The sequence below is a fragment of the Ranitomeya imitator genome, chromosome 2 (assembly GCF_032444005.1).
Source record: "Ranitomeya imitator isolate aRanImi1 chromosome 2, aRanImi1.pri, whole genome shotgun sequence".
NCBI classification, from domain to species: Eukaryota; Metazoa; Chordata; class Amphibia; order Anura; family Dendrobatidae; genus Ranitomeya; species Ranitomeya imitator.
In genome coordinates, this window is record NC_091283.1 from 849,632,673 (window position 1) to 849,649,328 (window position 16,656).

The following is a 16,656-nucleotide window of genomic DNA, read 5'->3' on the forward strand; positions in this document are numbered from 1 at the left end:
CCATATCACAAGAGCAATGGGGTGCCATATCACAAGAGCCACGGGGCACTAAATCACGAGAGCCACAGGGCACTAAATCACGAGAGCCACGGGGTGCCAAATCACGAGAGCCACGGGGTGCCAAATCACGAGAGCCACGGGGCACTAAATCACGAGAGCCATGGGGCACTAAATCATGAGAGCCACGGGGCACTAAATCACGAGAGCCTCGGGGTGCCAAATCACGAGAGCCACGGGGAACAAATCACAAGTGCCACGGGATGCCAAATCACAAGAGCCACAGGATGCCAAATCATGAGAGCCACGGGGCGCCGAATCTCAAGAGCCACAGGGCACTAAATCACGAGAGCCATGGGGCAGTAAATCACGAGAGCCATGGGGTGCCAAATCACAAGAGCCACAGGGAGCCAAATCACAAGAGCCACAGGGGACTAAATCACGAGAGCCACGGGGAGCCAAATCACAAGAGCCACAGGACCCCAAATCACAAGAGCCACAGGGAGCCAAATCAAGAGAGCCACGGGGTGCCAAATCATGAGAGCCATGGGGCACTAAATCATGAGAGCCACTGGGTGCCAAATCACGAGAGCCACGGGGTGCCAAATTACGAGCCACAGGGCACTAAATCACGAGAGCCACGCGGTGCCAAATCTGATGGCACCTAGCCTAATATCACGCCTTTCCCAGGCTAAAAGCTACAAATGTTATGACTGACAGTCCGTTCTCATAATCACACACAGCTCTGCAGAGAGATCAGAACTGACACAGCACACCAGAGCTAGCACAGCACAGTAACGCAAAGCCAACAGTACAGTAGCAGTAACTCAATATAGCAAAATTAACACAGTACAGCAGAGTTGAACTTTGTCTCATTACAAACACATTTGCAGTTGTCCTCTCAAAGTGCTATCAGCTCTGTTGTACTGCCCTTTCCACCACACTCGCTGTCTGAAAAGGAAGCTGACAGCACTATGGGAGGACAACTACAGATGCCAATGTGTTTGTACTGAGACAAAGCTTCACATAAGCTGTTCTGTGTGAGCTCTGCTCTCACTGCAGAGCATTGTGTGGTTATGAGAGCAGACTGTCAGTCCTTACATGTGTCACACTGGTAACGCAGTCTTCTATTTACATTGATCTCTGGAGGTGGAGCCTCTAGAGATCTGTGCCCCAACCATAGATCTCAACAGCTCATTTAAATACAGATAAATGTGGATTTGTCTGGAATAAAACATTGCATCACACATATCAAGGTGTCATGTTATTCAGGTGACCATCACATGTACCTCCTATAAACAGCTCAGGGGACAATCACTGACAGATTTGATTTACCATATTTTGTAAAAGCCTCCAACCAGGAGAAAATGGCCACAGTGGATGGTCCCAACGCCAGTGACACCTCCCTGTGCCACAAATGGAGTGATATGAGACTGAAACTGGCCCCAGCCCCTAATGAGAAATGCCAGGTGTGCCTATGGAGGGGAGTTACAGGTTACGGAGGGGAGTTACAGGTTACAGAAGGGAGTTACAGGTTACGGAGGGGAGTTAGGGGTTACAGAGGGGAGTTAGGGGTTACAGAGGGGAGTTACAGGTTACAGAGGGGAGTTACAGGTTACGGAAGGGAGTTACGGGTTACAGAGGAGAGTTACGGGTTACGGAGGGGAGTTACAGGTTATGGAGGGGAGTTACAGGTTATGGAGGGGAGTTACAGGTTATGGAGAGGAGTTACAGGTTACAAAAGAGAGTTACGGGTTACGGAGGTGAGTTACGGGTTACGAAGGGGAGTTACAGGTTACGGAAGGGAGTTACGGGTTACAGAGGAGAGTTACGGGTTACGGAGGAGAGTTACGGGTTACGGAGGGGAGTTACGGGTTACGAAGGGGAGTTACGGGTTACGGAGGGAAGTTACAGGTTACGGAGGGGAGTTACAAGTTTTGGAGGGGAGTTACGGGTTACGGAGGGGAGTTATGGGTTACGGAGGGGAGTTATGGGTTACGGAGGGGAGTTATGGGTTACGGAGGGGAGTTATGGGTTACGGAGAGGAGTTACGGGTTACAGAGGGGAGTTACGGGTTACTGAGGGGAGTTACAAGTTACGAAGGGGAGTTACGGGTTACGGAGAACATAGGTTACGGAGGGGAGTTATAAGTTTTGGAGGGGAGTTATGGGTTACGGAAGGGAGTTATGGGTTACGGAGGGGAGTTATGGGTTACGGAGAGGAGTTACGGGTTACAGAGGGGAGTTACGGGTTACGAAGGGGAGTTACGGGTTACGGAGGGAAGTTACAGGTTACGGAGGGGAGTTACAAGTTTTGGAGGGGAGTTACGGGTTACAGAGGGGAGTTATGGGTTACGGAGGGAAGTTACAGGTTACGGAGGGGAGTTACAGGTTACGGAAGGGAGTTACGGGTTACAGAGGGGAGTTACGGGTTACGGAGGGGAGTTACGGGTTACGGAGGGGAGTTACAGGTTACGGAGGGGAGTTACAGGTTACGGAGGGGAGTTACAGGTTACAGAGGGGAGTTACAGACCTTCCACCTGACACCCCCCTCTCCTGGTTGGAGGCTTGATCACTTGATTTAAGCTCCTCACACCAATAGTGGAGGTCTCGGATTCTGCCGTGTGTGGATGCGTGGTGCTGTGGGTTTGTAGGAGGATTGCACTCTGCTGTGGACACTTCACACATAACACAATGTATCTAGATTTTACCATTCAGCAGCTTTTCCTCCTTTGACGTCTAATGACTTTTGGGCTTTTCCTCAGCGGCTCTCCAGATTTTGGTGTGTAATCACTTCCGCGCATTTGTCTACTTCACGTACAGCGTCCGGCATCGCAGCGGATTCTCCAGCTACCCCTGCGGGAGCTACGAGGACTTCACTGCGGTATGTGCCCTATAATGTCCTGGGAGACAGTCAGCATGGCGACAGCGCAGAGGAGGACTCACCCAGCCCTCCGACCCGGCTAGGTCCAGCGACTGCAGATAACTGGCGTAAGGAGATTATAACAAGGGGGTCACTTACTTTCTTTAGGGCTCCTGTTTCCCCTGCCCCCCGGGAGGATGCCCGTCCATGGGGTACTACGCAGATGCATGGCACTACAACACCAGCAAGAGGCAGAGCTTCTATCTGAACACCGGGGGAGACCGCCAGCATTTTTCCAGTAAGTGATTGGTTGCAGAGCGCTCAGGTGTGGTAAACGCAGTAATGGAGCAGAGCTGCAGTGTAAAGCATGGATCAACGCCCAGGAGACAATGTACCGTATCTTCTGCGGTCAGTATTTATCGCCACAACCAGCAGCGGGTGATAATACAGAAGTGGTGACGAGTTTCTATTCTACTTCTCTGATTGTTCCTCTCCTGATTTTGGCTACAAATACTGATGTGAAATACTGACCGAATACTGAAGGTGTGAACGCGGCCTCAGCTGGAGCTGTGCAGTGATCAGCGGATGAGGCCGATCAGGTCGTTACAGGTCGTAGACAGGAGAGCGCTGACCGGGACGTGGCGGCATCTAACGTCATCGTCTTCCTCCTGTGTACCCGCACCGCGTATCCAACATCTGTATCCGATCTATGTCACTTCAGGCTGGAGATACAAGGTGTCAGTCTCACTGAGGGGAACGGCGAGATCACTGGGAACGATGTACGTGACCGTCACCGGAGCCCAAGGCAGCAGAACGGAGCGAATGGTGCACAGGTGAGGGGTGGACTGATCGTAGGGGGCACCAACCGCTGTGTACCGCTCATCCCCTCCTCCAGTCACCTCCAGAGCTGCACTCACTATTCTGCTGTTACATTGTGTCATATCTGTGCAGCCTTGGAGGTGACTGGAGGATAAGACACGATGTAACAGCAGATTAGTGACCGCAGCTCTGGAGGTGACTGGAGGATGAGGCCTGATGTAGCTGGGGCGGCTCTGGTCGCTCGCTGACCATTGTTTGTGATTGTGTCTACTGCTCTCGCTGTGTGTAGGGGGCTCCTGGGCCCTGGAGAGACGTATTCCGCCCTCCTGGACTCCGCGGTGGCGCCGCGCTTGCTGCACAATGTCACCTTCCGCTGGACTCCGATCGTTCGTCTTTTCAGGACCCGGCTCGGAGCAGAGAGGATCGGCGTCCAGTCCGGAGAGGACGGAGCAATGTGAGTTCTGTCATCTTCCCTCCATCTATTGTTCTGACACCCTCCAGTCATGTCCCCAGCACTGACACAGTGTAACAAACTATCAGCTAAGGAGAGACGTGTACAGAGGATTGTCTACACCGGATACAATGCGATCACCAGAAATAACCGGAGCAACGGTGCATTAGAAAGTTACATCTGTCAGGACAAGTGAATAGAGTCAGACATAATGTATATATACACGGACAAGGTGCGAACAACAAGCACCAGCACATCCATAACGGGGGGGGGGAGGGGAGGTAGCACGGATACACTGGAGAAATGATCAGTATATTAATACATAAGAGCCTCCGGTGAAGCGCTGCAGCAGTTCTTGTCATGATAAGTGCAGCACGGTGAGGAACGGAAAGTGTCCTAACGGGTCATCCATACAGGGGGTAGAACGGATATGGGGGCCACTGTTATGGCTGGCAATCAGGCAACACAGCGTGCAGTAATCAGCGCACATACAGAGATCTGGCAATAACCAAAAACAATAGGACGAGCTCTGAGACGTGGAATCTCTGTAGACTGCAGTACCTGATCTATCCTCACACAACTATAAGCAGCAGTGGATTGCGCCTATCACTACCTATGCAACTCGGCACTGCCTGAGGAGCTGACTAGCCTGAAGATAGAAATACAAGCCTGACTTACCTCAGAGAAATCCCCCAAAGGAATAGGCAGCCCCCCACATATAATGACTGTTAGCAAGATGAAAAGACAAACGTAGGAATGAAATAGATTCAGCAAAGTGAGGCCCGATATTCTAGACAGAGCGAGGATAGCAAAGAGAACTATGCAGTCTACAAAAAACCCTAAAACGAAAACCACGCAAAGGGGCAAAAAGACCCACCGTGCAGAACTAACAGCACGGCGGTGCACCCCTTTGCTTCTCAGAGCTTCCAGCAAAAGTTAATAGCAAGCTGGACAGAAAAACAGAAAACAAACTAGAAGCACTTATCTAGCAGAGCAGCAGGCCCAAGGAAAGATGCAGTAGCTCAGATCCAACACTGGAACATTGACAAGGAGCAAGGAAGACAGACTCAGGTGGAGCTAAATAGCAAGGCAGCCAACGAGCTCACCAAAACACCTGAGGGAGGAAGCCCAGAGACTGCAATACCACTTGTGACCACAGAAGTGAACTCAGCCACAGAATTCAAAACAGTACCCCCCCCCCTTGAGGAGGGGTCACCGAACCCTCACCAGAACCCCCAGGCCGACCAGGATGAGCCACATGAAAGGCACGAACAAGATCTGGGGCATGGACATCAGAGGCAAAAACCCAGGAATTATCTTCCTGAGCATAACCCTTCCATTTGACCAGATACTGGAGTTTCCGTCTAGAGACACGAGAATCCAAAATCTTCACAATATACTCCAATTCCCCCTCCACCAAAACCGGGGCAGGAGGCTCAACAGATGGAACCATAGGTGCCACGTATCTCCGCAACAATGACCTATGGAATACATTATGTATGGAAAAGGAGTCTGGGAGGGTCAGACGAAAAGACACCGGATTGAGAATCTCAGAAATCCTATACGGACCAATAAAACGAGGTTTAAATTTAGGAGAGGAAACCTTCATAGGAATATGACGAGAAGATAACCAAACCAGATCCCCAACACGAAGTCGGGGTCCCACACGGCGTCTGCGATTAGCGAAAAGCTGAGCCTTCTCCTGGGACAAGGTCAAATTGTCCACTACCTGAGTCCAGATCTGCTGCAACCTGTCCACCACAGAATCCACACCAGGACAGTCCGAAGACTCAACCTGTCCTGAAGAGAAACGAGGATGGAACCCAGAATTGCAGAAAAATGGAGAGACCAAGGTAGCCGAGCTGGCCCGATTATTAAGGGCGAACTCAGCCAACGGCAAAAATGACACCCAATCATCCTGGTCAGCGGAAACAAAACATCTCAGATATGTTTCCAAGGTCTGATTGGTTCGTTCGGTCTGGCCATTAGTCTGAGGATGGAAGGCCGAGGAGAAAGATAGGTCAATGCCCATCCTACCACAAAAGGCTCGCCAGAACCTCGAGACAAACTGGGAACCCCTGTCAGAAACAATATTCTCAGGAATGCCATGTAAACGAACCACATGCTGGAAGAACAAAGGCACCAAATCAGAGGAGGAAGGCAATTTAACCAAGGGCACCAGATGGACCATTTTAGAAAAGCGATCACAGACCACCCAAATGACCGACATTTTTTGAGAAACGGGAAGGTCAGAAATGAAATCCATCGAAATATGTGTCCAAGGCCTCTTCGGGACCGGCAAGGGCAAAAGCAACCCACTGGCACGTGAACAGCAGGGCTTAGCCCTAGCACAAATTCCACAGGACTGCACAAAAGCACGCACATCCCGTGACAGAGATGGCCACCAGAAGGATCTAGCAACCAACTCCCTGGTACCAAAGATTCCTGGATGACCGGCCAGCACCGAACAATGAAGTTCAGAGATAACTTTACTAGTCCACCTATCAGGGACGAACAGTTTCTCGGCCGGACAACGATCAGGTTTATTAGCCTGAAATTTCTGCAACACTCTCCGCAAATCAGGGGAGATGGCAGACACAATGACTCCTTCCTTGAGGATACTCGCCGGCTCAGATAACCCCGGAGAGTCGGGCACAAAACTCCTAGACAGAGCATCCGCCTTCACATTTTTAGAGCCCGGAAGGTATGAAATCACAAAATCAAAACGAGCAAAAAATAACGACCAACGGGCCTGTCTAGGATTCAAGCGCTTGGCAGACTCAAGATAAGTAAGGTTCTTATGATCAGTCAAAACCACCACGCGATGCTTAGCACCCTCAAGCCAATGACGCCACTCCTCGAATGCCCACTTCATGGCCAGCAACTCTCGGTTGCCCACATCATAATTACGCTCAGCAGCAGAAAATTTCCTGGAAAAGAAAGCACATGGTTTGAACACTGAGCAACCAGAACCTCTCTGTGACAAAACCGCCCCTGCACCAATCTCAGAAGCATCAACCTCGACCTGGAACGGAAGAGAAACATCAGGTTGACACAACACAGGGGCACAGCAAAAACGACGCTTCAACTCCTGAAAAGCTTCCACGGCAGCAGAAGACCAATTAACCAAATCAGCACCCTTCTTGGTCAAATCGGTCAATGGTCTGGCAATGCTAGAAAAATTACAGATGAAGCGACGATAAAAATTAGCAAAGCCCAGGAATTTCTGCAGACTTTTTAGAGATGTCGGCTGAGTCCAATCCTGGATGGCCTGAACCTTAACCGGATCCATCTCGATAGTAGAAGGGGAAAAGATGAACCCCAAAAATGAAACTTTCTGCACACCGAAGAGACACTTTGATCCCTTCACGAACAAGGAATTAGCACGCAGTACCTGGAAAACCATTCTGACTTGCTTCACATGAGACTCCCAATCATCTGAGAAGATCAAAATGTCATCCAAGTAAACAATCAAGAATTTATCCAGATACTCACGGAAAATGTCATGCATAAAAGACTGAAAAACAGATGGAGCATTGGCAAGTCCGAACGGCATCACCAGATACTCAAAATGACCCTCGGGCGTATTAAATGCCGTTTTCCATTCATCTCCCTGCCTGATTCTCACCAGATTATACGCACCACGAAGATCAATCTTAGTAAACCAACTAGCCCCCTTAATCCGAGCAAACAAGTCAGAAATCAATGGCAAGGGATACTGAAACTTAACAGTGATCTTATTAAGAAGGCGGTAATCAATACACGGTCTTAGCGAACCATCCTTCTTGGCTACAAAAAAGAACCCAGCTCCCAATGGTGACGACGATGGGCGAATATGTCCCTTCTCCAGGGACTCCTTCACATAACTGCGCATAGCGGTGTGTTCAAGTACGGACAAATTAAATAAACGACCCTTAGGGAATTTACTACCAGGAATCAAATCGATAGCACAATCACAATTCCTATGCGGAGGTAGGGTATCGGACTTGGACTCTTCAAATACATCCTGAAAGTCCGACAAGAACTCTGGGATGTCAGAAGGAATGGATGACGAAATAGACAAAAATGGAACATCACCATGTACTCCCTGACAACCCCAGCTGGTTACCGACATAGAGTTCCAATCCAATACTGGATTATGGGTTTGTAGCCATGGCAACCCCAACACGACCACATCATGCAAATTATGCAGTACCAGAAAGCGAATAACTTCCTGATGTGCAGGAGCAATGCACATGGTCAGCTGGGCCCAGTACTGAGGCTTATTCTTGGCCAAAGGTGTAGCATCAATTCCTCTCAACGGAATAGGACACCGCAAAGGCTCCAAGAAAAATCCACAACGTTTAGCATAATCCAAATCCATCAGATTCAGGGCAGCGCCTGAATCCACAAACGCCATGACAGAATACGATGACAAAGAGCACATTAAGGTAATGGACAAAAGGAATTTGGACTGTACAGTACCAATAACGGCAGAGCTATCGAACCGCCTAGTGCGTTTAGGACAATTAGAAATAGCATGAGTAGAATCACCACAATAGAAACACAGTCTGTTCAGACGTCTGTGTTCTTGCCGTTCTACTTTAGTCATAGTCCTGTCGCACTGCATAGGCTCAGGTTTACTCTCAGACAATACCGCCAGATGGTGCACAGATTTACGCTCGCGCAAGCGACGACCGATCCGAATGGCCAAGGACATAGACTCATTCAAACCAGCAGGCATAGGAAATCCCACCATAACATCCTTAAGAGCTTCAGAGAGACCCTTTCTGAACAAAGCCGCTAGTGCAGATTCATTCCACAGAGTGAGTACTGACCACTTCCTAAATTTCTGACAATATACTTCTACATCATCCTGACCCTGGCATAAAGCCAGCAGATTTTTCTCAGCCTGATCCACTGAATTAGGCTCATCGTAAAGCAATCCCAGCGCCTGGAAAAATGCATCAACATTACTCAATGCAGAATCTCCTGGTGCAAGAGAAAACGCCCAGTCCTGTGGGTCGCCGCGCAAAAAAGAAATAATAATCAAAACCTGTTGAATAGGATTACCAGAAGAATGAGGTTTCAAGGCCAAAAATAGCTTACAATTATTTCTGAAGCTCAGGAACTTAGTTCTGTCACCAAAAAACAAATCAGGAATCGGAATTCTTGGTTCTAGCATCGATTTCTGATCAATAGTATCTTGAATCTTTTGTACATTTACAACGAGATTATCCATTGAGGAGCACAGAGCCTGAATATCCATGTCCACAGCTGTGTCCTGAAGCACTCTAATGTCTAGGGGAAAAAAAAGACTGAAGACAGAGCTAAGAAACAAAAATGATGTCAGGATTTCTTTTTTCCCTCTATTGGGAATCATTGGTAGGGCTCCTTGTACTGTTATGGCTGGCAATCAGGCAACACAGCGTGCAGTAATCAGCGCACATACAGAGATCTGGCAATAACCAAAAACAATAGGACGAGCTCTGAGACGTGGAATCTCTGTAGACTGCAGTACCTAATCTATCCTCACACAACTATAAGCAGCAGTGGATTGCGCCTATCACTACCTATGCAACTCGGCACTGCCTGAGGAGCTGACTAGCCTGAAGATAGAAATACAAGCCTGACTTACCTCAGAGAAATACCCCAAAGGAATAGGCAGCCCCCCACATATAATGACTGTTAGCAAGATGAAAAGACAAACGTAGGAATGAAATAGATTCAGCAAAGTGAGGCCCGATATTCTAGACAGAGCGAGGATAGCAAAGAGAACTATGCAGTCTACCAAAAACCCTAAAACGAAAACCACGCAAAGGGGCAAAAAGACCCACCGTGCCGAACTAACAGCACGGCGGTGCACCCCTTTGCTTCTCAGAGCTTCCAGCAAAAGTTAATAGCAAGCTGGACAGAAAAACAGAAAACAAACTAGAAGCACTTATCTAGCAGAGCAGCAGGCCCAAGGAAAGATGCAGTAGCTCAGATCCAACACTGGAACATTGACAAGGAGCAAGGAAGACAGACTCAGGTGGAGCTAAATAGCAAGGCAGCCAACGAGCTCACCAAAACACCTGAGGGAGGAAGCCCAGAGACTGCAATACCACTTGTGACCACAGAAGTGAACTCAGCCACAGAATTCACAACAGGCCACACACGGAAGAGTCAGAACAAGGCAGGACCGCCCCCGAGGAAGGAAACACGTGTAGGGGCTCCTCACCGGATCATCCATACAGGGGGTAGAACGGATATGGGGGCCACACACGGAAGAGTCAGAACAAGGCAGGACCACCCCGAGGAAAGAGACGCGTGTAGGGGCTGCTCACCGGATCATCCATACAGGGGGTAGAACGGATATGGGGGCCACACACGGAAGAGTCAGAACAAGGCAGAACCGCCCCTGAGGAAGGAAACGTGTGTAGGGGCTGCTCACTGGATCATCCATACAGGGGGTAGAAAGGATATGGGGGCCACACACAAAAAGTGTCAGAACAAGGCAGGACCGCCCTCGAGGAAGCAAACGTGTAGGGGCTGCTCACCGGATCATCCATACAGGGGGTAGAACGGATATGGGGGCCACACATGGAAGTGTCAGAACAAGGCAGGACCGCCCCCCCCCCCCAAGGAAGGAAACGTGTGTAGGGGCTCCTCACCAGCTCATCCATACAGGGGGTAGCACGGATATGGGGGCCACACACGAAAGAGTCAGAACAAGGCAAGACCACCCCCGAGGAAGGAAACGTGTGTAGGGGCTGCTCACCAGCTCATCCATACAGGGGATAGCACGGATATGGGGGCCACACACGGAAGAGTCAGAACAAGGCAAGACCGCCCCCGAGGAAGGAAACGTGTGTAGGGGCTCCTCACCAGCTCATTCATACAGGGGGTAGCACGGATATGGGGGCCACACACGGAAGAGTCAGAACAAGGCAAGATTGCCCCCGAGAAAGGAAACGTGTGTAGGGGCTCCTCACGGCTCATCCATACAGGGGGTAGCACGAATATTGGGGCCACACACGGAAAGTGTCAGACCAAGGCAGGACCACCCCCGAGGAAGGAAACGCGTGTAGAGGCTGCTCACCGGCTCGTCCATACAGGGGGTAGCACGAATATTAGGGCCACACACGGAAAGTGTCAGAACAAGAGCAAATAAGCAACAAGAAATGTCCTGAGGAAGTAAAGAATCAACTGAAAAATAAACCTAAGATACAAGATCCCAGTTCTTACCAAGATTGTCCCACTTGGATGAGCCGGTGAGCAGCCCCTAGGCGCGTTTCACGTGGGCTCCTCGGGGGCGGTCCTGCCTTGTTCTGACACCGTGCTGTGCTGATCATGACAAGAACCACTGCAGTGCTTCACCAGAGGCTCTTATGTATTAACTAGATGGTGGCCCGATTCTAACGCATCAGGTATTCTAGAATATGCATGTATGTATATAGCAGCCACATAGTATATAGCACAGGCCACGTACCAAACATATAACAAAGCCCACGCAGTATATAACATTGCCCACATAGTATATAGCACAGCCCACGTAGTATATAACACTGCCCACGTAGTATATAGCACAGGCCACGCAGTATATAGCAGTGGCCACGCAGTATATAACACAGCCCACGCAGTATATAATACAGGCCACGCAGTATATAACAGTGGCCACACAGTATATAACAGAGCCCACGTAGTATATAGCACAGCGCACGCAGTAATGTATATAACACTGGCCACGCAGTATATAACAAAGGCCACGCAGTATATAACAGCCCACCTAATGTATAGCACAGCCCACATAGTATATAACACAGGCCACATAGTATATAACACAGCCCACGCAGTATATAACATTGCCCACGTAGTATATAGCAGCCACGTAGTATATAGCACAGCCCACGCAGTATATAATACAGGCCATGAAGTATATAACACAGCCCATGTAGTATATAGCAGTGTGGGCACCATACCCCTATTAAAAAAACAAACTAGTTATATACTCACCTTCCGTCGTCCAGCAAAGCTCTGCCGATGCACGCTGCTGCCGCAGAGGCAGCATCAATAGTAAAAACTTGGTCACACAGGGTTAATAGCAGCGTTAATGGAGTGCGTTACCCGCGGCATAACGTGGTGTAACGCAGCCATTAACCCTGTGAGCGGTGACCGGAGGGGAGTATGCGGGCGCCGGGCACTGACTGGACGGGAGTAGGGAGGGACTAATTCTCGGCCGGACTGTGCCCGTCGCTGATTGGTCACGGCAGCCAGGACATGCAGCTGGTGAGACCAATCAGCGACGCAGGATTTCCGGGACAGACAGACGGAAGTACCCCTTATGTAATTATATAGTAGATATGCTGAGCATTTCTCATATCCCTTCTACCCCGTTATGGATGTGCTGGTGCTTGTAGTTCGCACTGTGTCCCCATAGATATACATCATGTCTTAATCTATTCACTTCTCCTGACAGATGTAGATTTTTTGCATTAATAAACTGTAACGTTTTCATGGACCGATGCTCCGGTTATTTCTGGTGATCTTGTTGCAATATCTGGACACTCGGTGTTATTATGTTATCGTTTTCATTAGACTTGATACATTGTAGCAAACCTCCAGCTGTTCCAAGTAATAGGTAAAGACAGATTTGCAGCTTCTTACAGCAAGAATAGATAGATAGAAGATAGTGATTTCATTACAGACTGCAGCCTTTTATTTTCACTGCTTTTGCTGTATTTCTATCAGGACGCCGGCCCTTTAAGCGCGGTCTTGTATATTGATGACACCGTATAACTGCACATTTTTCTTCTTTAGATTTTCCTTCTGCTCAAATGAAACTGTCCAGGACGGCCAGGAACAAAGTGTGGACCCCTGTAACCCTGAGCAGACCCCCATATAGCCGGTCAGCGGCCATCACTGCGGCCCCCGGTCCGGCTCCGGCTCTGGATCTCAGCAGACTCCAAGAATCCCGATCATTTACTACAATCCTCTGTTGCTGAAAATAAGAAAATATTATTATTAAAGGAAAAACATAAATGAAGGTGAAAATCCTGCGCTCAGAAGTGAGAAATGTCGCCGACTGTGCAGAGGTGAGAGCACTGCCACTTCCCGTCCCAGAGAACGGTGACTTGATGATTCTCCCCGGGTGGATACACAACCTCTAGAGTGCAGTGATACATTGTAGCCAAGCCACCACCGGGACCCCCCAGAGCACTGCGCAGACAGGATGCAAATGTAACAGACCCTCAGCTGAGAGCAGTCCTAGCTACTGACAGGACCTGCAGAATAAAGCAAGTGTGACTGCATAACACTCAGACCGCGGCCGCCGAGCAAACACCGAGTGTGTGGACTATGACTGCCGTACGGAACACACCGAGAACATGAAGGCTCTTATGTATCTATCGCACGGATCCCGCGCCATTCCTGCCCCAGCTGTACAGGCGTCATCTCCACTGTCCCCATCGGGGCTCACACGCTGCATTCCCCATCAGCCTCAGGAAACACGCGGAGAACATCCAAACTCCTGCAGATGTCGGCCTTGGTGGGATTTGAACCCCAGGACCCCAGTGCTGCAAAGCAATAGTGCTAACCACTGAGCCACCATTCTGCCGCCGTATATATTGTAGTGCTAACCACTGAGCCACCATTCTGCCGCCGTATATATTGTAGTGCTAACCACTGAGCCACCATTCTGCCGCATATATTGTAGTGCTAACCACTGAGCCACCATTCTGCCGTGTATATTGTAGTGCTAACCACTGAGCCACCATTCTGCCGTATATATTGTAGTGCTAACCACTGAGCCACCATTCTGCCGCATATATTGTAGTGCTAACCACTGAGCCACCATTCTGCCGTGTATATTGTAGTGCTAACCACTGAGCCACCATTCTGCCGTGTATATTGTAGTGCTAACCACTGAGCCATCATTCTGCCGTATATATTGTAGTGCTAACCACTGAGCCACCATTCTGCCGTATATATTGTAGTGCTAACCACTGAGCCACCATTCTGCCGTATATATTGTAGTGCTAACCACTGAGCCACCATTCTGCCGTATATATTGTAGTGCTAACCACTGAGCCACCATTCTGCCGTATATATTGTAGTGCTAACCACTGAGCCACCATTCTGCCGTATATATTGTAGTGTTAACCACTGAGCCACCATTCTGCCGTATATATTGTAGTGCTAACCACTGAGCCACCATTCTGCCGTATATATTGTAGTGCTAACCACTGAGCCACCATTCTGCCGTATATATTGTAGTGCTAACCACTGAGCCACCATTCTGCCGTATATATTGTAGTGCTAACCACTGAGCCACCATTCTGCCGTATATATTGTAGTGCTAACCACTGAGCCACCATTCTGCCGCATATATTGTAGTGCTAACCACTGTGTCACCATTCTGCCGTGTATATTGTAGTGCTAACCACTGAGCCACCGTGCTCTTAGAGCCATTCATATGAGCCCCCAGCTGTGTAAAGGTGACCCCTCTGTGACGGGACCCTGATATCTATCTCTCCCAGGTTACAGATGTACGTGAATTGGCCAGTGTGTGTCTTCTGGGTGTGATATATGCAGAAGACAAGGGGGTCCCATTCGAGATAGTCAGTGCTGGCAGCATCTCCTCCCGCACAGGGGCGACCATGGGCTTTGGTTTATGTACAGCCGCTTCTCACAACATTAGAATATCATCAAAAGTGAATTTATTTCAGTTCTTCAATACAAAAAGTGAATCTCCTATATTCTATAGTCATTACACAGAGTGATCTATTCCACGTGTTTATTTCTGTTAATGTTGATGATTATGGCTTACAGCCAATGAGAACCCCAAAGTCATTATCTCAGTAAATTAGAATACTTTATAACACCAGCTTGAAAAATGATTGTAAAATCTGAAATGTTCCCTACTGAAATGTATGTTCAGTAAATGCACACAATACTTGGTTGCGGCTCCTTTTGCATCAATTACTGCATCAATGCGGCGTGGCATGGAGGCGATCAGCCTGTGGCGCTGCTGAGGGGTTATGGAAGCCCAGGTTGCTTTGATAGCAGCCTTCAGCTCGTCTGCATTGTTGGGTCTGGTGTCTCATCTTCCTCTTGACAGTACTCCATAGATTCTCTATGGGGCTAAGGTCAGGTGAGTTTACTGCCAATCAAGCCCAGTGATACTGTTGTTTTTACACCAGGTATTGGTACTTTTGGCAGTGTGGACAGGTGCCATAGTCCTGCTGGAGAATGAAATTTCCATCTCCAAAAAGCTTGTCGGCAGAGGGAAACGTCAACTGCTCTAAAATGTCCTGGTAGACGGCTGCGCTGACTTTGGTCTTGATAAAACACAGTGGACCTACACCAGCAGATGACATGGCTCCCAAACCATCACTGATTGTGGAGACTTCACACTAGACCTCCAGCAGCTTGGATTGTGGCCTCCACTCTTCCTCCAGACTCTGGGACTTTCATTTCCAAATGAAATGCAAAATTTACTTTCATCTCAACACAACACCTTGGACCACTGACAACAGTCCAGTCCTTTTTCACCTTGGCCCCAGGTGTCACGATTCACGCCATGACTGTCAACAGTACATCACAATCGGGGTGACCTTTGGCCAGCCCACGGCTATCACATGTGCAGGGGGCTTATCTTAGTTACCCCTCCACTGCTCCAATGTGATGAAAATACAAACAAGGCTATTGACCTCTCAATTTACCGCAGGGGCTTATTTTAGTTATACCACTGATCTGCAATATAACACGAACTGCAGGGATTTACAGTTCCGCTTGAAAACTTGCAGCTCTCTGGCGCCCTCTTACCCTCAGGTCAGATTAGGTAATGCACCTAGGGTAATTAGTCGCCAGAAAGGCTGCCTGCTATGTATTGGCTATTGGGCACGCTGCAGCGAGGGCAATATAACTATTCCCACTCAGGCAGGAACAATAATTATCAATGCCGCCGTTGCTACAACGACTCCCAAAAGCGCAGGACAAGGTATGCCGCCACCAGCTTCAATTAACGGGTCCGAAGCTAACCGAAAACAGTAGCCTAATTCCCTTCAGAAGACTTGGGGTGCATTTTAGAACAGGAGAACGAAGCTAGTAATTTAAATATTTTACTCCATAAAGATCAGGCAGTGTTTATAAAAAGGTATATAAAGATGTTACAATAATAGACAAAGTATGTATGTACAAAGCAATTATAAAATAACATGGATTAAAGAAGAAAGATAAAACTCACATGTGCTCAGATCATTGCAGGCAAAACCATGCTGGTAGGCGGAGCCAAATATCTCAGTGCATCAAGAGGTCTGGATAGGAACAGCTCCTCAGGCAAAACTGAATGCTGGGTGATGTGCAGAAACTTATAACTGCAGCCTTGTGACATCACTAAAGGGGTTGAGATACCATCGCCCTCCCCTCTCAGCTGTACAGTTTTTTCCAACAATTCTTATAACTCTCATATCTTCGCTCGAGAGTCTGGCAGAGTCATAACACACACCTCATCCATCATGTATTAGAATTAGCTTTCTATTGGTACCAAATTTGAAATCCGCACTTTG

The 16,656-nt window shown here is 48.7% G+C and overlaps 1 protein-coding gene across 2 annotated transcripts in view; it reads left to right on the top strand.

Annotated features, from left to right (window-relative positions):
• LOC138666153 (pancreatic lipase-related protein 2-like) overlaps window positions 1-15,045 on the top strand; it is a 67,273-nt gene extending 52,228 nt beyond the window's left edge. For both annotated transcript variants that reach the window (XM_069754387.1, XM_069754386.1), the window contains 5 exons: window positions 2,762-2,880; window positions 3,028-3,157; window positions 3,581-3,692; window positions 3,968-4,132; window positions 12,908-15,045. In XM_069754387.1, the coding sequence (XP_069610488.1) occupies window positions 2,762-2,880; window positions 3,028-3,157; window positions 3,581-3,692; window positions 3,968-4,132; window positions 12,908-12,992 (611 nt within the window). In that variant the 3' untranslated portion in view covers window positions 12,993-15,045. The remainder of the gene's footprint in view (window positions 1-2,761; window positions 2,881-3,027; window positions 3,158-3,580; window positions 3,693-3,967; window positions 4,133-12,907) is intronic.
• The last annotated feature ends 1,611 nt before the right edge of the window (window positions 15,046-16,656 follow it).